Raw genomic sequence first — 20,889 nt, forward strand, 5'->3', positions numbered from 1 at the left:
ACCTTTTCTCCCAGCAGCTCCAACCCTAGTATCATGATCCTTACCAGTCCCTTCCAGCGTGAGATAATCTACAATTCTATGATCATCTATGCCCTATCTGTTGCTGTCCAGTCTTACATGCCGTCTGTTGGCTGGACAACATGACTCTCTCAAGTCTGAGAATGAACGCTTTAATGTATCTGCAATATCCAAGTCTCTGAAAGTAACTATTCAGCACCGATTATTTTATAAATAAAATATATAAAAAACACAAAATAAAACAAAAACATACCCCCAAAAGATTGTGGTGAGCTTTCCCAAATTAGTTTCCACTTAAGTGGCTTATGCCTTGTTACTCCTACCCCAGCAGAAAAAGAAATCTCTTAGAAACAAAATCAAGAATTATTTAAAAAAAAAATTAACATGTTCAGTATACTAGAAAGAAAATATTCTTCTTGCTGCTGAGCTTGTCAGAATGTCACTTTGACATCTTACAGAATTACTTTTTTCTCTGAGTCTAGCAAAATGATAAAAAGATACAGCTTTCCTGCAGGCAAAATTTGTGATATTTACCTGAGGCATGTTGGACTCCAAAGTGAGCACAAATACTGAGACACAGTCCCCATTTACCACCTCTGACAGACAGGACAAGGTAAAGTGTCATTTTGTGACTCCAGAGAATGAAGATAGAGAATCACCTTGATGTATTTTTATTATTGATTGAAATAACCATAAGTAAAATTCCATAGTGCCTTACTGCTAATATACTTTGCAGACAGACTGCTAGCTCTAGGTAAAGACATGACACATGTATTTCTGAACAGAAATATATTTTTACATGTTAATATAGATGTCAGTCAAGAATAAATTCTTCAGGATACATTCAAACAAAGCAGAAATGTCTGCATAATAACATACAATAGGACACTGATGATCTCAATATATGTGGTCATGCAGAATAAAAATGCCTACATACCTATAGCAACAATTTCATGATTGTAAAAATTGTACAATATAGCTGGAGAATACGTTAGTATTTTCCTTTAAAAATTAGTACGTCACTGAAATCTCTCTGAACTTCAGTTGGTAAAAGTTCTGCCTGTGCTAGATTTCAATGTTCATTGATAATTTTTTTCTAAAATTAAGATTATATACCCAAATACCCCAGCAGTATTTATACATAACCATGATTTATATCAGACATTGAGTAATAAATCCAACAAATAAGTTCACCCTCCTGATACTTTAGTGTTTCACTACAAAGGAGCAACAGGACTAAAGTACCACCTTAGTGTATCCTACTTCAGAAGCTTCCTTGTCCAATTCGCTTCATATGCAGTATAAAACAATTCAACCTCAGACTTTTGACAAACGACACAATCCCCAAAACAGTGCAGGGGAAAAACCAAGAACACATTTAGACCCAAACATACTTGTGTGAAACTATCTGTCTGGAAGAAAGAGATGGAACTAGCTACATGGATAGCAATAATTTCCATGAAGACCAGAAAAACAAGAAACACAGGAGCTGGACCAAGGATGTAGAAGAGTGAAAGTCTTACTCTTGCAGTTCCCCTTTACTGCTGCTTTCCCTCAGAGCTCTCCAATGTATCAGTCTGGAGCAAGCCCTACCCTCCAGCATAACTAAAACCTCAGTAACTACCTAAAGGAAAGGTATGATCTCCAGTAAGCCTACTGCCTTCACAGGAAAAAAATGTTAGTTGGGAATAGGGTTTTTTTTTCTTATATTGTCCATAAGTACATTTATACTGCAGATTTGCACAAGATGTTGAAGAATGTTTTGCCTCAGCAGAACTCGGTGTGCACACACAAACTTGGTCATCTCTTCAAAATGCTGGCCTCAACATTAAAGCATGCACTGCTAAGGAACTTTGAGGACAAAAAGTTAATAGAATGATAAAAAGGCATTTCTTACTTAAGATTGACAACTGCTGTTGAAAGGATGTCCCACAAATCAGCTGAGTTTCTCTAGGGAACTCTGGTAATTGCAGCTATCATGATCTCCTAAAACACACTGCTTTGTCCTAAACATGTCATCTGTAAGAGGGCTTCTAGAGTGTTCTTGAGGACTGCTAAGCTTTAACAACTAATGTCTCTGAATTGCATTATAAAGGGAAGGGAAAAAAAAAATCAGGAAGGAAGAGCTTGGCAAAACTAGTATCATTGCAAGCCTTATAAGTGCCAGCCCAGGAGTGCCAGATGAATCAGTTTTGAACTACAGTATTAATATGGTTACCATTTAATTAATTTAATTTACCATTTAAATAATTACATTTAATGTCCCTGGGTGAGCAAGAAGCCCACAGAGATCAGGTTGCTCTATGACACCTGCAGCAACAAGAGGTGAAGGAACTGAGGAACTCAAAATCTGTGATACTTTCAATCTCCTTTAGAGAAGGCCACACAAAAGCCAACACTGTTTGACTGAACTGGGCAATTAGAAAAGCCTCATTGACTAGTAAGTCCTGGTAGCTGTCCATGGATATAAAAAGGAAGAAAGAAAAAAAAATGTAAACCAGGCTACAACAAGTTCTTCAGGTTTTAGCTTCCTCTTAAACATCTTTTTCCTACCTTGCAGACAAGATGCATAAAGATTTTCTTCTCATCAGATACTATGGAAAAAAAGGCAACTCCAGTAGTGCTTAAGAGATGCTAGCTACCCATCTCATAAATACTATGAAAAAGAAAAGATTTCTCAGTTGTTCACCTCAACCTTACAGCTTTGGTGAGATCAAATGATCTGGGATCTCAAAAGAGGGTGAGGATACAGAGGGACAAACAACAACCCTCTCTTCTTACAGTCACAAGAAACCTCATCTAAGGGCAAACTGTGTAAAACATGTGGCACTGATGATACCAACCTGTGAGCCTTCTGCTACAAAAAGCTATAGTGAGTCTGCACTGACAAGTGCATTCATAAGAATCAAAAGTCTAACTTTCGTATCTTACTGAGCAGAGAAAAAAAAAGCTCTTGCCTTACTCAAGCATACTATATTGTCCAAGAAGAAATTGACTTTTCAAGAGGATTTAAAAAAAATATCCCACTGACGTTTCCTCTGGTGATCTCTCTTTGCTCAATGTCTGAATGTAGTTCAGACTTCCTCTGGGATAAGCTGCTCACTGTGGCACACAAAACGGGCATTAACTGTCCAGCCGGCCCCTACAAATGGAGCAGCTCAGAAGTCTGGTGTAGGAAGCAAGAGTATGGTAGACATCAAAGCAAAGCTCTCCAAGTGGATAGCAGACAAACAGGAGGAAAACTTCAGGACAAGTTGAAAGATATAAAAATAAAGATCTATCATCTAGCAGCAAACAACAACTGCCCGGTTCTCCTGGTTTCAGCTGGAACAGAGTTAATTTTTTCTTAATAGCTGGTACAGTGTTGTGTTTTGGATTTGGTGTGAGAATAATGTTGATAACATACTGATGTTTTTAGTTGTTGCTAACATTTATACTAAGGACTTCTCAGTTTCTTAGGCCCTGCTAGCAAGAGGGCTGGAGGGCACAAGAAACTGGGAGGGGACATAGCTAGGACAGCTGGCCAAACTAGCCAAAGGGATATTCCATACCATATGACAGCAAGATAAAGCTGGGGGAAGAAGGAAGGGGAGGATGTTTGGAGTTGTGGCATTTGTCTTCCCAGGTGACCATTATGCGTGACGGAGCCCTGCTTTGGAGATGGCTGAACACCTGCCTGCTGATGGGAAGTGGTGAATGAATTCCTTGTTTTGCTTTGCTTGCATGCACAGCTTCTGCTTTACCTATTAAACTGTCTGTCTCAAACCTGTGAATTTTTACTCTTCTAATTCTCTCCTTCATATCCATGTGGGAGGAGTGAGCAAGCAGCTGTGTGGCACTTAGCAGTTCGCTGGGGCTAAACCACAACACCAGTCTAATGATTGGCAAGAACTGAAAGCACAAGATACAAAACATCCGTTATGGCAAAAGCAGTAGGAGAAGAGAGGACTGAGCAGACTTTTTAAAATATTCAATAAGTAAGGGAAGTCATAGCCCTAATCTTGTCTTTTTCCATATATGCAGTCATGATGTAAGCATAAAATTCACAGATCAAATGGCTAAAGACTCAAAAAGAACTCTTCTGAAAAAGCAGCCTACTAGCCAGACTCAAAAGAAGGCTTAATAAATGCCCTAGCAGACTTAATAAATGCCCTCCATGAAGGTTACACATATATTTTACATTTTTAGAGACTGACAGCTCTCTATCCATAAAAAGTTCTGAGACTGAGTTTTTACAAAGACTGGGAGGTGCCACAGAACAAAGGCTTCTGTAACATGTATTTTACTAAATAAGTTTACTGTTCAAAAAGGTCAGGATATTTCCCCAGTATTAGAGCCGTTTATTTCCCAGGCAAGACTCTGCCACAAATACACACTGAAGTAAATGCTTAATAAATACCTATTTTTTTAAATTATAATTTTATTCCACCATTTATCTCTTCAGCCACACTTGAGCTGTGTTTTTAATTCTCACTCTTTTATTACCTCAGTGCTAGATGTGCTGCAGCAACATTACCATTTTCCATCTGGGAAGCCAACAGTAAACTCATTAGTGAGCCTGAGCTCTACTCAGGAAATGAGCATCCAGTTATCACACTTCATTTAAAGTAAGTCAACTTGTTCAGTTCTAAAATATTACCTGTATTGGTGGATAAGGCTTTTGTTTTGTCAACAAGAGATACAGTTAAACTCACAGCCCTGCTAAATATTTTCTGGCTTACAAATCTTTTTGTTCCAAACCTTTTGCTTGCATGTCATAGCTCTGATTCTCTTGTTATCATCCTATATTAACTTACAAATTCAGGGAAAAGACCAGCCCTGACAATTTTACAGTAAGTAACATGAAGATTTCAAATATGTCTTCCAAGCAAGTCTGTGATGAGAATAAACACCTGTCATGTAAAACATCAAACAAAAAAGAAATTTCAAGTTTGCAAGAATTTAATTGATTCTTCAAAGGATTAAATGTTTCAAACATAAATCATGATCACCAGCATAAGAAAACAGATGTTCCAGAAAACAATGAATCACAAGGAACAGGCTGTCCAGACAGGTTGTGGAGTCTCCTTCTCTGGAGACATTCAAAACCCACCTGCATGTGATTCTGTGCAGCCTGCTCTAGGTGAACCTGCTTTAGCAAGGGGTTGGGCTATATGACCTCCCGAGGTCCCTTCCAACCCTGACGGTTCTGCGATTCTGCAACTTTCCATAAGCTCTGGACTGTAAGACTTTTCAATTTCAAAAAAATTATAAATATATTTTAAAGTAATCTGAAATATAAATACAAATACTTACAGAAAACATGCTCAAAAACATTTCAGTTTCAATTCAGAATGCTTTTCAAAATAAATGCCAAAACATTTCTATATCACAAAAGGAAATTCCTTACCGAAACAGTGGTTATCTTCAAGGAATCTACTGTAGAATGTGTAAAAAGGTACCACAAGACAGGTCCAATTTCTCCTGTAATAAATCCTTGTGCATGGCAAGAGAGAGTAGTGCAAACGTTTTCAATTATCTTTGCTGCCAAATGGTTCACTACTCGGTCTTCCTATAGGAAGGAGAGGAAAGGAAAACTCATATGCAGTTCTTCTAATGTTTCAAATTTCTTTTTAAACTATTATCTATGTCCATGTTTTATTCCATGTATATTGTCTTACTGTGGTTTCTTGGTTTCACTTGATACTTGACAAAGGCATTTTATTGGAAACCTCACCTTGTGACAATTTATCCTTACAGATTCTACTTCTCCCCATTTTGTCTTCTACTGCAAAGACAATTTACTACATGTATAATTTAAGACAAAATCTTTCAGCTCCAAATGATCACACCAAATTAAATGCAGTCACTCAAAACCAAAATGGTTTTGTTATATTAGAGGTGTTCCATGATCAGTGTTTTATGCATGAAAGAATCAATGTGTATCAAAATTCATCACCACAACTGGCTCTGAATAGCAAGATTATGAGATAAAGTTACATTAGGAAAAATAAAACTGATTACATCAAACCCTCTTTATTCAGAAGGGCCAACAATCCCCTGGGATAAAGAAAAAGCCTTCTTGCAAGTCAAGTTATTCCGTAACTCCCTTCTCTTACTGTTCTGAAGCAGACAAACCTGACAAAAGTTTAAGGAAAAACACTGAATCCAATCAACTCCTAAATTTCTGTAAGGGATTCTCAATCTTTCATATTTTTAATACTAATTAAATAATTTCATCTGCAAATTTGTGGAAAGCCACTGTACATGTAGCTTTAACATCTACATAATACTATTCATGCTACAATGTCTCCATGAAATAAAAAACATCAGGTAAGAATAGTCACGAGCCATCAGCACATCATGAACAATGCATGACAGCAGTTCTTTCTCAAGAAACCCTTACTGACCCTAATGGAAGCTATACTTAACACAGACCAATTAAAAGCAGAGCCTCTACTTCTCTCTCTTTTCCCCTTCACCTCCTTTCTTTAGTGGGTTTTTTTTGGGTGTGGTTTTTTTTTGTTTTTTTTTTTTTTTATTCTTTCACTTAAAAGCAGAGTCTGCCTCAACAGAACTGGAAGATTCATTGCTGGTGGCTTTTTGGCTGTGCATTGCTTCACCTTATCTCAATCTTTAACTATGAATAAGTGGAGTCTTTCAACAATGTCTTAAATGGCATTCTTGAGTTCAGCAAGAGTGAATTTTAATGTAAGAGGGACAACCAATTTAATTTGTCAAGTCTACCTCATAGCCTGGCTTCACAAATAATTCATCATAATATCTAATTGATTTCTTTCTTAAACTAATCTCCACATTATCCTACTAACCTTTGGATTTCTGACATTTATCTTCACAATTGGAACTACCAACAACTGTGAGCAATGATAATGAAACCTTTCAGAAAGCAGTACAAAAGCCTTCCAGAAGGGGAGAACTTATACTTCATTAAAAACATATTGAATATCCACTCTTCTTTCTGGTGACTTGGGTATTCTAAAATATAGACACTGATGTAGAAATATTTCAAAATTCTGGTATAAAGTTGTTAAAAAAAATCTGCATTGATCATTTTCATGCTAATCCTTCCTGTTCTCCCAAGGAACTGCAGCTCTACTCAAATACTTAAAAGAAATAACAAAGTCAATTCCCATTTAAACCAGTTACAGTCTTTTATAAAACTCTACTGGTTTCTGTGGTATTCCTTCTCATTTACAGCCATGAAACCAAAGAGGATTTAGGCTTCTCTGATTTTAGCTTTTATTACTGAAATATATCATTTCATTTTGATTTATTATACCTAAATACATATATATATTTACCAAAATTAATTTTCTCAAAAAACTCTTATAAATAATTTTAATTTTTAATCAGTTTTTGTGAATTATACTTCTGAATTTCAGTCCTTTTTTTTATTTTGCTACATTTAAGGTAAAAATATATGGATTTACCAAACTGACTATATGCATTTAAAATTGAATCAATAATTGAATTATTAATAGTCAAGTTAAATCTCTCATATATGAAGTGACTACTAGGAATGCCAACTGGGACTCCACTGCTACCTTAAGCAGGCAGAAACACTCAATAAATGCACTATACTTCCATTAATAAATCATAATGAAAGCATTATGCAGCAGATAATAGTTATTATAACATTAACAAATTTCCAGGCACAATGACAGCTTTTCTTCACAAAATTTGGTCCTGAAGGTGTGCTTTATTTCCTTTCAGCTACTGATGAGTTATGCCCTGTGCCAGACTGTCCTGCTACTTTGGCTAGAAAAAGGTCGTATACCATCACAGTGCTCTCAAAACTCCATGAGGCTGTCAGAGAAATTCCATTTGCTGTCCCCTGAGATTGTCCATCTCAGCTCCTCCGGGATCTATTCCTGAGCACTGCCTAAGCAACTAGACTTGTACCATTTTCTGCCTAATTAGGTGTCTGGAAGGGAAGAGTGACTTTAACTAGTATTTGGCCTCTACTTAAAGGAGTCATTTTGTCATGTTACCAGGACATAAGCTATGTTAGTGAACAGAAACCAATCTTCAAGATATGAGTAAAACCGTTCCATGTAACGCTTAACCTCTGGCCATATCATGAATTGCATCAAATCTAAATCTATGAATAGAACTGTATCAAGAAGCAGCATATCATCTACTTTCACTGGATTTAGATTTCAACTGGTTTTATAAAATGCACTTAAAGCTTCTAATTTTCAGTTACGTTGAACACTTGCATATATATCTGTTTCCAGTTAAAAGTCATTGATGCTTAGTGAAAATGAGCCCTGAGTGAGAAAGCAAATACCAAAAGGGTAGATACATGTAAACTACTAAAAAAAGAGAACTTATTTTAATCAAGACTTTCATTGCAACTGGGTGTGTATGTGTGTGTGTGCGCGTGCACAAATCTTCATCATGAAGAAATCTACTTTCATTTTTTAAAATAACTGAATCTACTGGATATTTTTATTGATTGTTAAGAACTTAACAGTGCACTAGAAGTTTTGTAGGCACTGATGATACACAGTCACTATGCTAACCAACATACTACCTAAAAATAGCATAGTTTCATTTAAAGGTTAACACAACATACTTTATGATCTTTTTATATTATACTGTGTACAGAGACACACACTTCAGTAAAAGCGTAATACTGATAAACATTTGAAAAGCTGAAAGATTCAGGAAGTTACACTGTATTCCATCATTATTCTAAATCAATCTCCATACACTTATTCCTTTAATCTAAAAAGACAGAATAAAAAGAAACTACAAACATAATGTAACGAAGTAAAGTTTTATCATCATAAGCATCCATGATTACAAGAATTAAATCTTGATTTGGTAACAATTTGCAATATAAAGCCTGCACAGAGAAGAAGGAACATACAGAAATAAAAATTTTAAATCCCTTTTGTGGAAAAACGTTTTAAAATTCTGTCAGTAGACTAGAGAATTGATATCTAAATTAAAATGATAACATGTATGATTCAGAACATTACTATTAAACCACAGGCAATTCTGTCAGTAACCTAACAAAACGTGATGTCTAAAGAAGAAATTGAGGTGGTAATCTGTATGATTCAAAGCTTTACTTTTATATTATAGGCAGTCCTGTCAGTAAACTAGAAACTAGAAAACTGATACCTAAAGAAGAAATAAAAGTAAGAATACATATGATTCAGACTATCACTTTTATACTATAGGCTGTCCTATACTCTCTGAGAAAATTGTTATGATTTTATTCTCTCCTCCAAATTCTCCTCTCCCCTCTAAATTCACTGTAAATGAACTGCTCTGGCTCGGAATATACATTATAAAACAACTGCCTTATATTAAATACTGGTAATTATTTTTTAAAGTTATCTTTTATTATTAAAATTTCTGATCAGTTCAGAAACAAAACCATTAGACTTGTATCTTGTTCCCTCATCAGGGAAGAAATCCATAAGAAAGCGGGAAATGTGTACTATATAGTTTACTGGCAAGCTCTAATTTATTAAAAATCTTGCTTAAACAGTACCTTGCACATCCAAGGGACAGAAAATTATCCTTTGTAACCCCATTACCCATTTACTGATTCAGATACATTCTCCAGGCGCCATGCTTTAAAATGAGAGGATTATGCACATTCTAAAAGTCAGATACAGCTAATTAGCTATAGCTGTATATATTAATTTATCCATGCAAATGTATTGTCGATATATAGTTTTTTCCAGGTTCTGTGAAATTATTACTGAAAATGTACGTAATTGTGTACCTTATATTTACATTTGTAAGCAGAAATGGACATATACCGAGCTCCTGGAAGCTTTTTCAGTGGTCCTCTGCTTTCACACAGGAAGACTTAAAAGGAGGCTTGCACACAGTTTCTGACCTCACCGTCTAGTTTCAGTGAAGGACTTCGTCAAAGCAACATAATCCAGACCAAATCAGACAAGAAAAATTATAAAAGATATCAAAAAGTAGTTTAGATATGGGAAAGATTAACAGTTCTAAGCATGTATCAGAAAAAAATGTGTAAAAGGAGGATCTGAAGGAAGGGAGGGGCAAACATAAGGGAGAAAACAGTGGAAGCAGAAAGGTAAGAGAATTGACTGGAACGTAAGTCTGAGAAGAGGCAAATGTAAAGCAGAAACTAAAACTGCGATTTCATTTAAGATTGAGTTGAATCTTAAATGTGATAACAAAAAGCAAAAATATATATGCAAAGTCAATGAGTAGATTCAAATAAGAGATAGGATGACACATTTGGGGTGAAGTAAACAAGGGTAACTTTAGCAAAGGAATTTTGAATAAACTGGGTAAAATGGATGAAAGGAAAAGGGTAGCCATATTAGCATTAGGCATTTAATATTACATAAGAATATCCCTTCTTATTTAATAACAGAAAAAACAGAAACAGAAGGTATCTTTCATGACTGCGTAATACTGCAACTGTAAGAACACTTTAGCTGTAGAAATCTGGACCCTGCTATCTTAGAGACTGCACACAAGTATTTAAAAGTTGAACACAGACAAGAATATAGATGCCTGGAACAGGCATTATGTGTCACTGTTGGAAACGTTTGTTGGAAAACATTGTAATATTTACTACATGGCTTCTGACAAACGGCAACATTATACCAAGACTAAACATGTTGAATTTGGCTTATCGTTTACTTACACAAGAGTGTACCAATTTCGTTATTTTGACACATCATTGAACATGCCTTTTCTTTGCCTGAGTTGAGTATCACCTTCTATCTCATGTTAACAACACTGAAGTGCAGGAAATCTGAACTTGTGATCCACCATAGATAAAAGGCTGTCCCAATCCCCTACTCCACCATCCTAAAACTCCTTTCACCTGTACTTAATCTTTTGTCACTGTTAGATTCTGAGGCATAGAAGGTATGTGGAAATGACACTACCTGCATTTTCTGAACATTGTGTTCCTTTATAAGCAAATAAAAGGGACACACGTACATTTCAAACTCCTTCCTGCTCTACTGTTCTTTTTCAGAGGGCAATTCTGCTCTGAATCTTGCAGAACTCCAGAGTAGTTCATAATGAAACTGAAGAACAGCAAATTTACCTTACAAAACTCAAAGCTATATAAACAACAGTACTGAATGACATAAATTGGTTTTATTTTCTTGAATCCTTATCAAATACATCAAATAAAGCTTCTTAACTGGCAATAAAAAGCTACAAGTAAGTATTTACAATGCATATACTTAACACAGTGGTAATTCAGGATTTATTACATAAATTTAGTTTGCCATTTTCATTAATACCAAGATCATATGTAAATATTCATCTCAGAAAACACACTGATATAAAATTTAATTAAATTAGCTTAGGACAAATAAAATAAACTTATGATTTAATTAAATTTGATTGTGATTTCTTAATTTCTAATTAAGAATGCAAAGCTTACTTCCATGTAATAAATTGTTAGATCAGGGAAATTTATTGAATAAATAGCTGATTACAGGCTACAAAGGTAACAAAGAAATACAGCAGCTAAGATCTTAAGCTGCAGTCAAAGAACATTAAGCACACTGAAGACAAATTTAGACAGTATCTTCAGGATTTTCACATCCAGTGCTTTACTAGTTTTAAGTCAGACCTTAAAAAATTCTAGACTGTTCATTTTAACTATTTCTATTATCTGCTATTTCACAGCAGGATGCGGGGAGGGGGACAGTGTCATTCACACGCTCCCCTACCACACCTCTGTATCACTCACTAAGCATTGTGAGCCACTCACTGCCTGGACAAAGCAGCTCTGGTAGCAGGCACAGAGTGATGTAAAATTGACTCAAAAAAAAAAAAAAAAGCCAAACAAGAACCCAACCCAAACAAAACCCACAACACATTAGAGCCAGCGTATTAGGTTAGCAGAAAAGAACACTGATTTGAAATTCAGAAAGGTTCAAAAAGCAACAGTTTCTGTTGGTATATCAGTAATAAAAATAGAACTGAAGAAAACTGAGTTCACTGCTGAACAAGGTGGGGCCAAAGGACACAGGAAAGGCTCAGGAGCTCAGTGCCTTCCTTCTCTGCCTCCATCTTTACTGCTCACAGGCATTCCATGCCCATGGGCCAAACAGCAAAATCTGGGGGAGTAAAATATACCTACAGGACAGGAAGACAGAGGCAGCGGACACTTGAGCAAACCAGACAGGCGTAAGTCCATTGAACCAGAAAGGATGTAACTAGATGTGCTGAAGAAGCCAGCTGGCATTTTTGTGAAGGAGCACACATCTTCAAAAGTTTGTGGTGATCAGGATCCTGTTGACTGCTGGCAGGGGACAAAGGGCATGGTCACCTTCCAAAAGGCAAGGAAAGGAATTCCTATTTCTGTCCCTGGAAAAATTACAGAGCAAATTTTCCTGGCAGCTATTTGCAGGTATGTGAAGGGCAAGATGAATGGTAACATTTAGAACAGATTTATCAAGAGTGAACCCACCTGACCAACACGACAAGCTTCAATTACAAGTTGACTGGCCCAGCGGACTAACAGAAAGCAGTGGCTTTCATTTACTTCAGCTTTAACAAGGCTCTCCAGATGGTTTCCGTTACCTACCCAAATAGCAAAGGTGTGGACTGAAGAGGACTACAAGGTATACAGAAAGCTGGTTGGACCACCAGACTCAAAGTGTTGTGATCAGCAGTACAAAGTTAAGCTTATGTTAGCTGGTGCTATCAAGGGTCAGTATTGGGGCTGATACTGTTAATCATAGCATGTTCACAGATGGCACAAGCTCAGAGCAAACGGATGAACCAACAGAATGTTAGTCCACCACACAGCTGGAGAAATGGTCAGACAGAAACCTCCTGAAATTCACAAAAGTCAAATGCGAAGTCTTACACCCAGGATGGAATAACTCCTACAAAGCAGAGGGGCAGAGATGGACCTGAATATTTAACAGAATGGGTTGAACACAAACCGGCAGTGTTCCCTTATGGCAACAAAGGTTAACTGCATACTGGGCTGCACACATACCAGTGCAGCCAGCTGACCAAGGAAGGTGTTTTTTCACTTATATTCTGAAACATGAGACTATCTGGCCTACTGTGTCCCAGCTTAGTTACCCGTTGTAAGCTGGGCTTTGACATATGCCAGTTAGTTCAGAGGAGGGCCACCAAGATGACTGAGGGTCAGGTGCACATGATGATTAAGGACAGGCTAAGAGAGATGTTTTCCAACACCTCATAGACAGTTAAAGAAGATGGTGCAAGACTCTTTCTGGAGGTACCAATGAAAGGTCAGGAGGAAAGAGACACAAGCTACAGCAAGGGAAATCCCCATTAGATATAAGGAAAAATATTCTTCACCATGATAGCGGTCTAACACTGAAATAGGCAGAGAGCTTACAGAATAACCATCCTTGGAGTTACTTGAAGCTTAAGTACATAAAGCCCTGAGGAACCTCATGTAACTTTGATGTTGAATGCAACTAGAAGCTGGCATTGTTTTAACAGAAGGCCAGACCACAAAATCTCCAGAAGGTCCAAGCTCATTTTTTCTTATGATTTGCTTACCCTTACAAACCAAAAGATTGAAGGCACTTGATTTTCTTTACGTGTGGTCATAGTTCGTATTTTATTCTCTGTGAAAAAGAATATATGAACATAACTAGAAAACATTAAACATGCTCTTTAATATAACAAATCTGGCAATCAATTAAGAAGCGATTCTGAACACTAGGTATTTTTCTTCCAGTTACCTTGGTAGCACTATGCTGGACTCCTAAATGTCAAGATCTTTCTTGTACTGGGAAGCCCAAAACTGAACACAGCACTCCAGATGCAGTCTGATTATTGCTACACAGAGGGGAAGAATCACTTCCCTGAACCTGCTGGCTACTCTCTTGCTAATACAGCCCATGTTGCCGTAGTGCTTCTTCTCTGCTAGGGCACACTGCGGGCTCACATTCAACTTTTCATTGATTGGTAACCCTCCAAGTCCTTTTCTGCAGAGCTGCTTCCTAGTGAGCTTGTACTGTCGCAGGAGGCTATTCCACCCCAGAAGCAAGGCCTTGCTCTCGCTTGTGTGGAGCTTCATGACATTCCCAGCAGCCCATTTTTCCAGTCTGTCCTACTCCTGACTAGCAGCCCTGACATCCAGCATATTGATGCTGCTCCTCCCTGCTGAACCTCCCATTCGGTGTTACACAGCTGGAGAATACACTCCAGTTGGTCACTCTGGTCATTACTGAAGACATTACAGTATTGGTCTCTGAGGGACACTGCTAGTTATTGGCTACCAGTTGGACTTCGCACCACTGATCACTTGAGTGAATTTTCCTGCCCACCTTCTATCTTCCATTTAAACAGTCTGTACCTTACCGACTTGCTGATAAGGGGAGTATGGGAAAGCGTGTCCAAGGCCTTCCTAAAGTCAAGGCATACAACATCCACTGCCCTCCCTTGTCCACAGCGCCAGTTGTGTCCCCATCATAGAAAGGAATCAGGTTGGTCAGGGGGTTGGAGCATATGACATACAAGGAAAGGCTGAACCAGCTGCTAAGCCTTGAGAAAAGAAGGTTCAGGGAAGATCTTACTGCTGTCTACAACTACCTGACCAAAGGACAAAGAGAGGTTGGAGATAAATTTTTCTCAGAGGTTCACAGCCATAGGAGAAGAAGCAATGGCCACAAGTTGCGACATGGGAAACTCCAATCATACAAGGAAAAACTATTTCTAAGAGGGTAGTCCAGGCATTGCCCAGTTGTGGGACTGCCATTCTTAGAGACATTAAAGAGTGAAATAGACATGTCCCTGAGCAATCTGATCTGTTTAGACCTGCTTTGAGAAGGAAGTTTAATTAGATGACCTCCAGAGGTCCATTCCATCCTAAAGTATTCTAGTTTTATAGCTTAAAATATTTTTTAAAAATTAATCTCTAAGACACGTGGTTATATTTGAAGTCAGTTTGACAACACCACACAGATCTTTTCATAAAAATTCATTAAGCACATTTTTTGTGTAACTTTTACTGCTTAAGATTGAGACCTACTTTCTCACTAAATAATGTGATAAACTGAAGAGACTGATATACTATCGTCCTGAATGCATCTACTTCAGTAGTCCTACTTTTACAAGCTTTGAAACAAATATGCAAAAGTGACACCACAAACTGAATTGAATACTTGAAAATCTTTCTCTCTCTGTTTTTCCATCTTCATTCGTTCCTCCTCCACCTCTACATCTAAAGCATCTGGCACAAAAACTTGTTTTATATCTGATTATTCTTTCCTTAAAAAATCTCTTGCAAACAGATGTCTAACAATAATATTATTTTAACCATCTAGTTTTAGATGCTGAAACATCATTTCCAAGAAAGATGGGTGGCTGGTAAAGTTATGGAGAATAAGAAGAGGATTGCTGCAAGACTGGAGGAAAACAGTAGCAAAAGAAATTGTAGAAGTTAATAATAGTGGGTGTTAAGTTTCTCCATTTCCATATGTTTATGTACTTTACATATTTATGGGCATTTTAAATTCTTCACGTGGTGCTGTTCTGGAAAGTTGAGCTGCTACAACTGAGGCAGAGCAATTTGTAATAGTATATTTGCACTGTACTCACACAAACAAGCACAAATACTTAAAATTCCATTACAAACCTCAGGCATCTTCACAAACAGAAACTGTAGAAATGCACAGCTGTGCTTGGTTAGCCTAGGCATAACTCTAAATTTACACTTAATTAAATTTAATTCAAAGTACTGCATGGGAAATGTATTTCTATTTTGTGTTATTTTTTTTCAAGAAAAATACACTAAGAGCAATTATTAAGTAAAATTTGACATGTTTCAGGACTAAGAAGTGATTTTATTCTATAGGAATAAATTAATGTCTTATGAATGTCTCGATTTAGTTTCTGTACACTGAATATTCAGAAATGGCAAGTCCTCCATTACTAAATTGATAATTTAATAGCTTCACTAATGTGCCTTAGAATGACATCTTATTCTAATTATGAGCTGGAAAGAGTCCACAATACACACACAGTTGTGTGTTCTTGATCACCTGAAGGTTTGAAGATGTTAAAATGCATATAGACTCTTCCCCTATTAATCACAAGCTGTAGGCAATAAAGATCTCAAAAAAAAGAAGGGAAAAGAAAAAGGTATTTTTCTTGCTTTCCTCCCCCCAGCAACCTCTGACATGTTTTCTGCCTTCAGCTTTGCCTCAGGCAAAAATAAAGTCAAGTGCTCTCATACAAATGTAAATGTAAACCCTCAAACTCAATCTTTTTTCATTTTACAAATTGGAACTATATGCATGTTTTTCTTCCCTTCTAACACAGCTAAGTCATCACCAAGAAAAATGAGGAATACAGCACAGCACATGTATGAGAATAAAACTAATTACTACTTTTTGGCCTTGAAAGAATGTTAACAACCCAGTAGGATAACAATGCAGTTTTCAAAACCTGTGTATCGGCCACTTCAAAATAGAATGTAAATCTTGCTCAAAGATTTATGGAAGATGCACGAAAATCAGATTGCAAGAGGACAGTACAAATTGTCAGAATATTTCTCAAGAGAAAGCCACTGCATTAATAAAATCCACATTTATCAACAGTAATTTATATATACCGTCCCATTTCCAAAAAAACAAGCAACAATACATAAATGTTGAATGTACAGAGAACAACGCTACATTTTTGCATTAATCTCCTGCTTAGGTCATGGTCTTATCATGATTATTTAAATGCAAGAGCAATACTTAGCTGACAACGGACTGCAGTGCTGCAGGCTACAATCCTCACACAATGCCTAAAGGGTTATTACAGTGGAGAATTTCTATTGAGGACAATGAAAGAGCCTTACCCCTTCCCGAAGACACCTCATTAGCACTGTGTAAGCAGCCGAGGGAACAACCCAGCATTCTCTGGGGTGCTCCCTTTTCTCCTCCTGAAATGAAGTCAATGGCACATATGATTAAATAAAAAAAAAATCACAATAATCTCAGTCACATAAAAATGGGTAACAGATTCTTAACAGGGATCATATTATACACATTTCAAATCAACATATGCAAAAAGTATATTAAATTCTAGGGCAGTATTGCTATTTACTGTTATTTCATTTGGAGCACAGAAATTTGTATTTTATTACCTTTATTTAAATAGTCTCCAAAATCCACTACAGTATTTGCCCTTGTATTTCCAGATTTCATCAATTCCTGATTCACACACACACACACAAATATATCCTGGCATTTCTCTCAATCATTTTAATCTCTTCAGAAAGAGATAAGTGGTTATTAATAGCAGCAATGCTTTTCTTTCAATGTGACTTAATTCTACCAAACAAACTAAATTAATTCTGTCTGGCAACTAAACAAAAAATAAGCTTACTTTGGAAAAAGAGTATTCCAAGTCATACAAAGAGATACAAACCGTTTAAGAACAATTACTGTACGGTATAGCCTTCAGTACATACCAACCAACACTGTTCCAAGATCTTCATGTATTATTTCCTTGAAATCACCCTGTTAGAGACACTGCACTGATTCACTGCTAGTTGAATCAGGGGTTTGATTCTTCCATTAGAAGTTAATAAACTCCACTTCCCCCCACATTCCTTCCCCCACAGTAGCCTATTGTAAAACTTCCAGTTTAAAAGAAGACACTTGGGTATCATTAAGATTTAACTAAAACAATCTCCGTGTCTAGGCTAGTAACAAAGAGATATTAGCAACTGAAAGAAAAAAAAAAAGCCTCTTTTGGAAAAGAAATTGATAAATAATAGCCATTGGATGGTGTGAAGTTGATAGGCCATGAAAGCAATGTGTAGCTTGTCTTAGTAAGTAGACAAAGGATGACAAGCAACAGCTTCTGCAGATACTATACATTTCTTGAACTCTCTTAGTTATATTAGCATATTATTTTTAGTATTATAATTAAGTGTCCCTAATAAAGAAACCATAGGATGGGCAAGGTGGAGGTTAATGGTGCAGAACCAAATTATACTTTCTAAGTTTCCTGATTTCTGAGTGGCTCACACTAATTCAACGTATATGATGTGATAATGTCAGGCAGTTAATTAAAGCATAGCACATTAGCAGGGAAGACTATCACCTAATTGCCTTGACAAATTTCATTTTCCTTCTGTACTGAAAATAAATCAAAACTTTATTTGCAACATGTATCAATAGAGAAAATGAGTTTGTTAAATGTCCCATTTTTTTAAGCTTTATTTCTGCTAACTTTGCATTAGGATGTATGGAACAATTTTTCTTGGAAGTAAACAGATAGTAAGAATAAGAGTGGTTTGACACCCAACAGAGACATCAAACCTACTACATTACACCTCCTTCATCTTATCAGTGTAAAAACGTGTTGACATTTAACCAGAGTCTGCCTTCCATGGCTTAGCATATAAGTTTAAGAAAATGCAGCCCAAATTTCAAAGAGGGATGGTAGGTTACTTTCTAACAGTCAAGAGTGGAACCTGCTCTGCCTGGAAAAGGCAGGACAAGACTAGAAGTCAAGACAGAGTTAAAAAATCCTATATTGGAAGTAGCATGAATCTGCTTCTCATTTTAATAATCTGATTTAATCAGAAATTGTGTCAGGTTTTTCTGCAACCATACATATTAAATGTACTGTAAAATAAAAAGCCTTAAGAAACTGTACAGTCCTGAAGTATAAATTATTCTTCCATTCTTCAGACTGATTAAAGACTTTCTGTAAGGCTTAGTCTCTACTTAGAAATAAAAAAAGCAAAAGGTGTATGAACTTAGCACCATTCTTAAACACACCTATAAAATTTGACGTTTAATAAATTTAAATATATAACCAAACAATGGGGATTCTTCCTACTTTTTGCTTACAGCCTATGTTGATTTTGGTTAAATTTTAGGTTCTGCACCTTAATAACACAAACAGCACAAAATGAGTGGAAATATTACATAGAACTTAAAAGTTTTCCCTGAAAGCAATTTGCTCAAGAGTAACAGAACATCTTCCCTGGGGTCTGCTCATGCTACTTGTGAATTGCTCTTGGCTTCATTTTGGAAGAAAAATGCAGAGATGGAGCATAAGGTCTTACTTCTGTGATCTCATATGCAGGCACAGACACAATATCAGAGTTTAGGATTGCAAAGGACCATTATGCTTACCTCTACTTTTTCATAGTATTTTTAAGCCACAGAAGTACCAACAGTAAGCCTGTAGTTAAGGTAGCGATTCATGCTGCATTTGATTTTAAATGTTTGATAGTCTATATTTTACCAAATATTCATATAAAAAAGAAATAATCTTTACCATTATTTAATATTAATATTGTGGTTGGGCCTAGAAACACTTAGCAAAACAACAAAGAGAATGAATAAATAAATAAAATCAGCCATGTCCCCAAAAACTTACATTTTAAATAAAAAATATTTAACAGCTTGATAAAACAATCAAGCAGTCTGAAGAGCAAAATGAAAGAAAACAAGGAATAAAATATTTTGTGGGCATTTCTTAATAAATTAGATGCAGTTATGACTTTTTTTTCTTAGATTAGTCAAGGCATAAAACTTTGCTGTTTAAAGATACAGATTGGGAATAAACGTGCTTGTTTCATCTTGTTATACTACTGCTGGGTTGGTATGTGATCGTGCAAGGTCATTCAATACTACTGTTAGCAGCTGAATGAGCAACAAAATGCCTACAACAGTACAGTATTTTGAGATTAAGTAGGTACAGAATAGAGAAATTAAAAGCTTTATAAAGACTTTTCTAAAAAAAGAAATATTAAAAGAAGTGTCTCAAAGCATACAAATCACACTGGTATTCTTGAAGTTTACCAAGACACAGTACATTAAGTTCATACATGTACAGTAGTTCCAAATATTTCTTCCTATTCTCTAATAATTAGTTAGCTATGACTCAAAGCAGTGCAATCCGTTACTATACATCTTCCTGAAACATGACAGAGTTGCCATTTAAATACAAGTTATCATGCTTCAAAAATTGTGATGCTCATAAATCAAACAGTCTCAAAATTTTTTCAATTCACATTTTCAGAAGGAAAAAAATCTAGTAGGGTCAGTGGATGTAAATCATTTTGCTGTTACAGAGCCAGTGAAAACAGAATTGTTTCAACCATTTAAGTTTAATTTCAAAATAAAATCAAGCAGTGTAAAATACTCTTGCCAAATATAATTTTCAAGTTGGAATTTTAACTTTGTTTTTATTAATGGTTAAAATACATAGTTTGCAATCTGTCTGATGATGCTAAGTACAATTTTTCTCTCTCAAGGAAAACTGAGGAAGTATTAAACATAGAAATATACTGTGACTGTGGATGTATTTTACATAATATAATTTCTCAGTGTAAGAACAAGTTCTGTGAGTCTCTGTGTGTTTGACAAATTTGGCAGCTGTCTAACCAAAAAAAGGACGATGCTTGCTAACCTACAAAATACAAGGCAACCACTAAATCTTTCGGAACATTGCAAAGGAACTACAGGATGTTGACAATAAAACACTTAAGTTCAGTACAAAGCCGTAACTACAGTAAGCCAAAATATAGATGGTACTTTCATTCCTTTATCAAGTGACCTCACAGACTGTAAACTAACATGATAGCATTCAGAGTAAATAGATTATGTAGCTAATACAAAGGCTCTAGAGAAGCTAGGACTACGCCTTTGCTGTTTGAAGTCACCTTCATTTCTAGTGAGTAAAAGAAAGTATTTTACTTTTTGAGTAAGGAAAAAGAAAGGTGAGAGTTTACAGCAGCTGTCATCTTCAGTTCCTACTATTGACAGTATTTCTTTTCTACAAATAGCTCATTTATTTTTAATGTGAATCTACTATTGCTAGACTGAAGGTTTAAATCAATTCTAGCCAGGAATCACTGTAATTCCATTTGAACTTAGTCAGGATCATTCC

General features: G+C 36.2%; 1 protein-coding gene across 5 annotated transcripts in view; it reads right to left on the minus strand.

The window, feature by feature from the left end:
- The window catches only part of ULK4 (unc-51 like kinase 4), a 249,658-nt gene that overhangs the window by 178,544 nt on the left and 50,225 nt on the right, over positions 1-20,889 (minus strand). For all 5 annotated transcript variants that reach the window (XM_080382620.1, XM_080382617.1, XM_080382621.1 and 2 more), the window contains exons 19-20: positions 16,832-16,915; positions 5,408-5,569 (exon numbers count right to left, since the gene is read on the minus strand). In XM_080382620.1, the coding sequence (XP_080238746.1) occupies positions 5,408-5,569; positions 16,832-16,915 (246 nt within the window). The remainder of the gene's footprint in view (positions 1-5,407; positions 5,570-16,831; positions 16,916-20,889) is intronic.

This window comes from Falco punctatus (assembly GCF_963210335.1).
Source record: "Falco punctatus genome assembly, chromosome: 4".
Lineage (NCBI taxonomy): Eukaryota > Metazoa > Chordata > Aves > Falconiformes > Falconidae > Falco > Falco punctatus.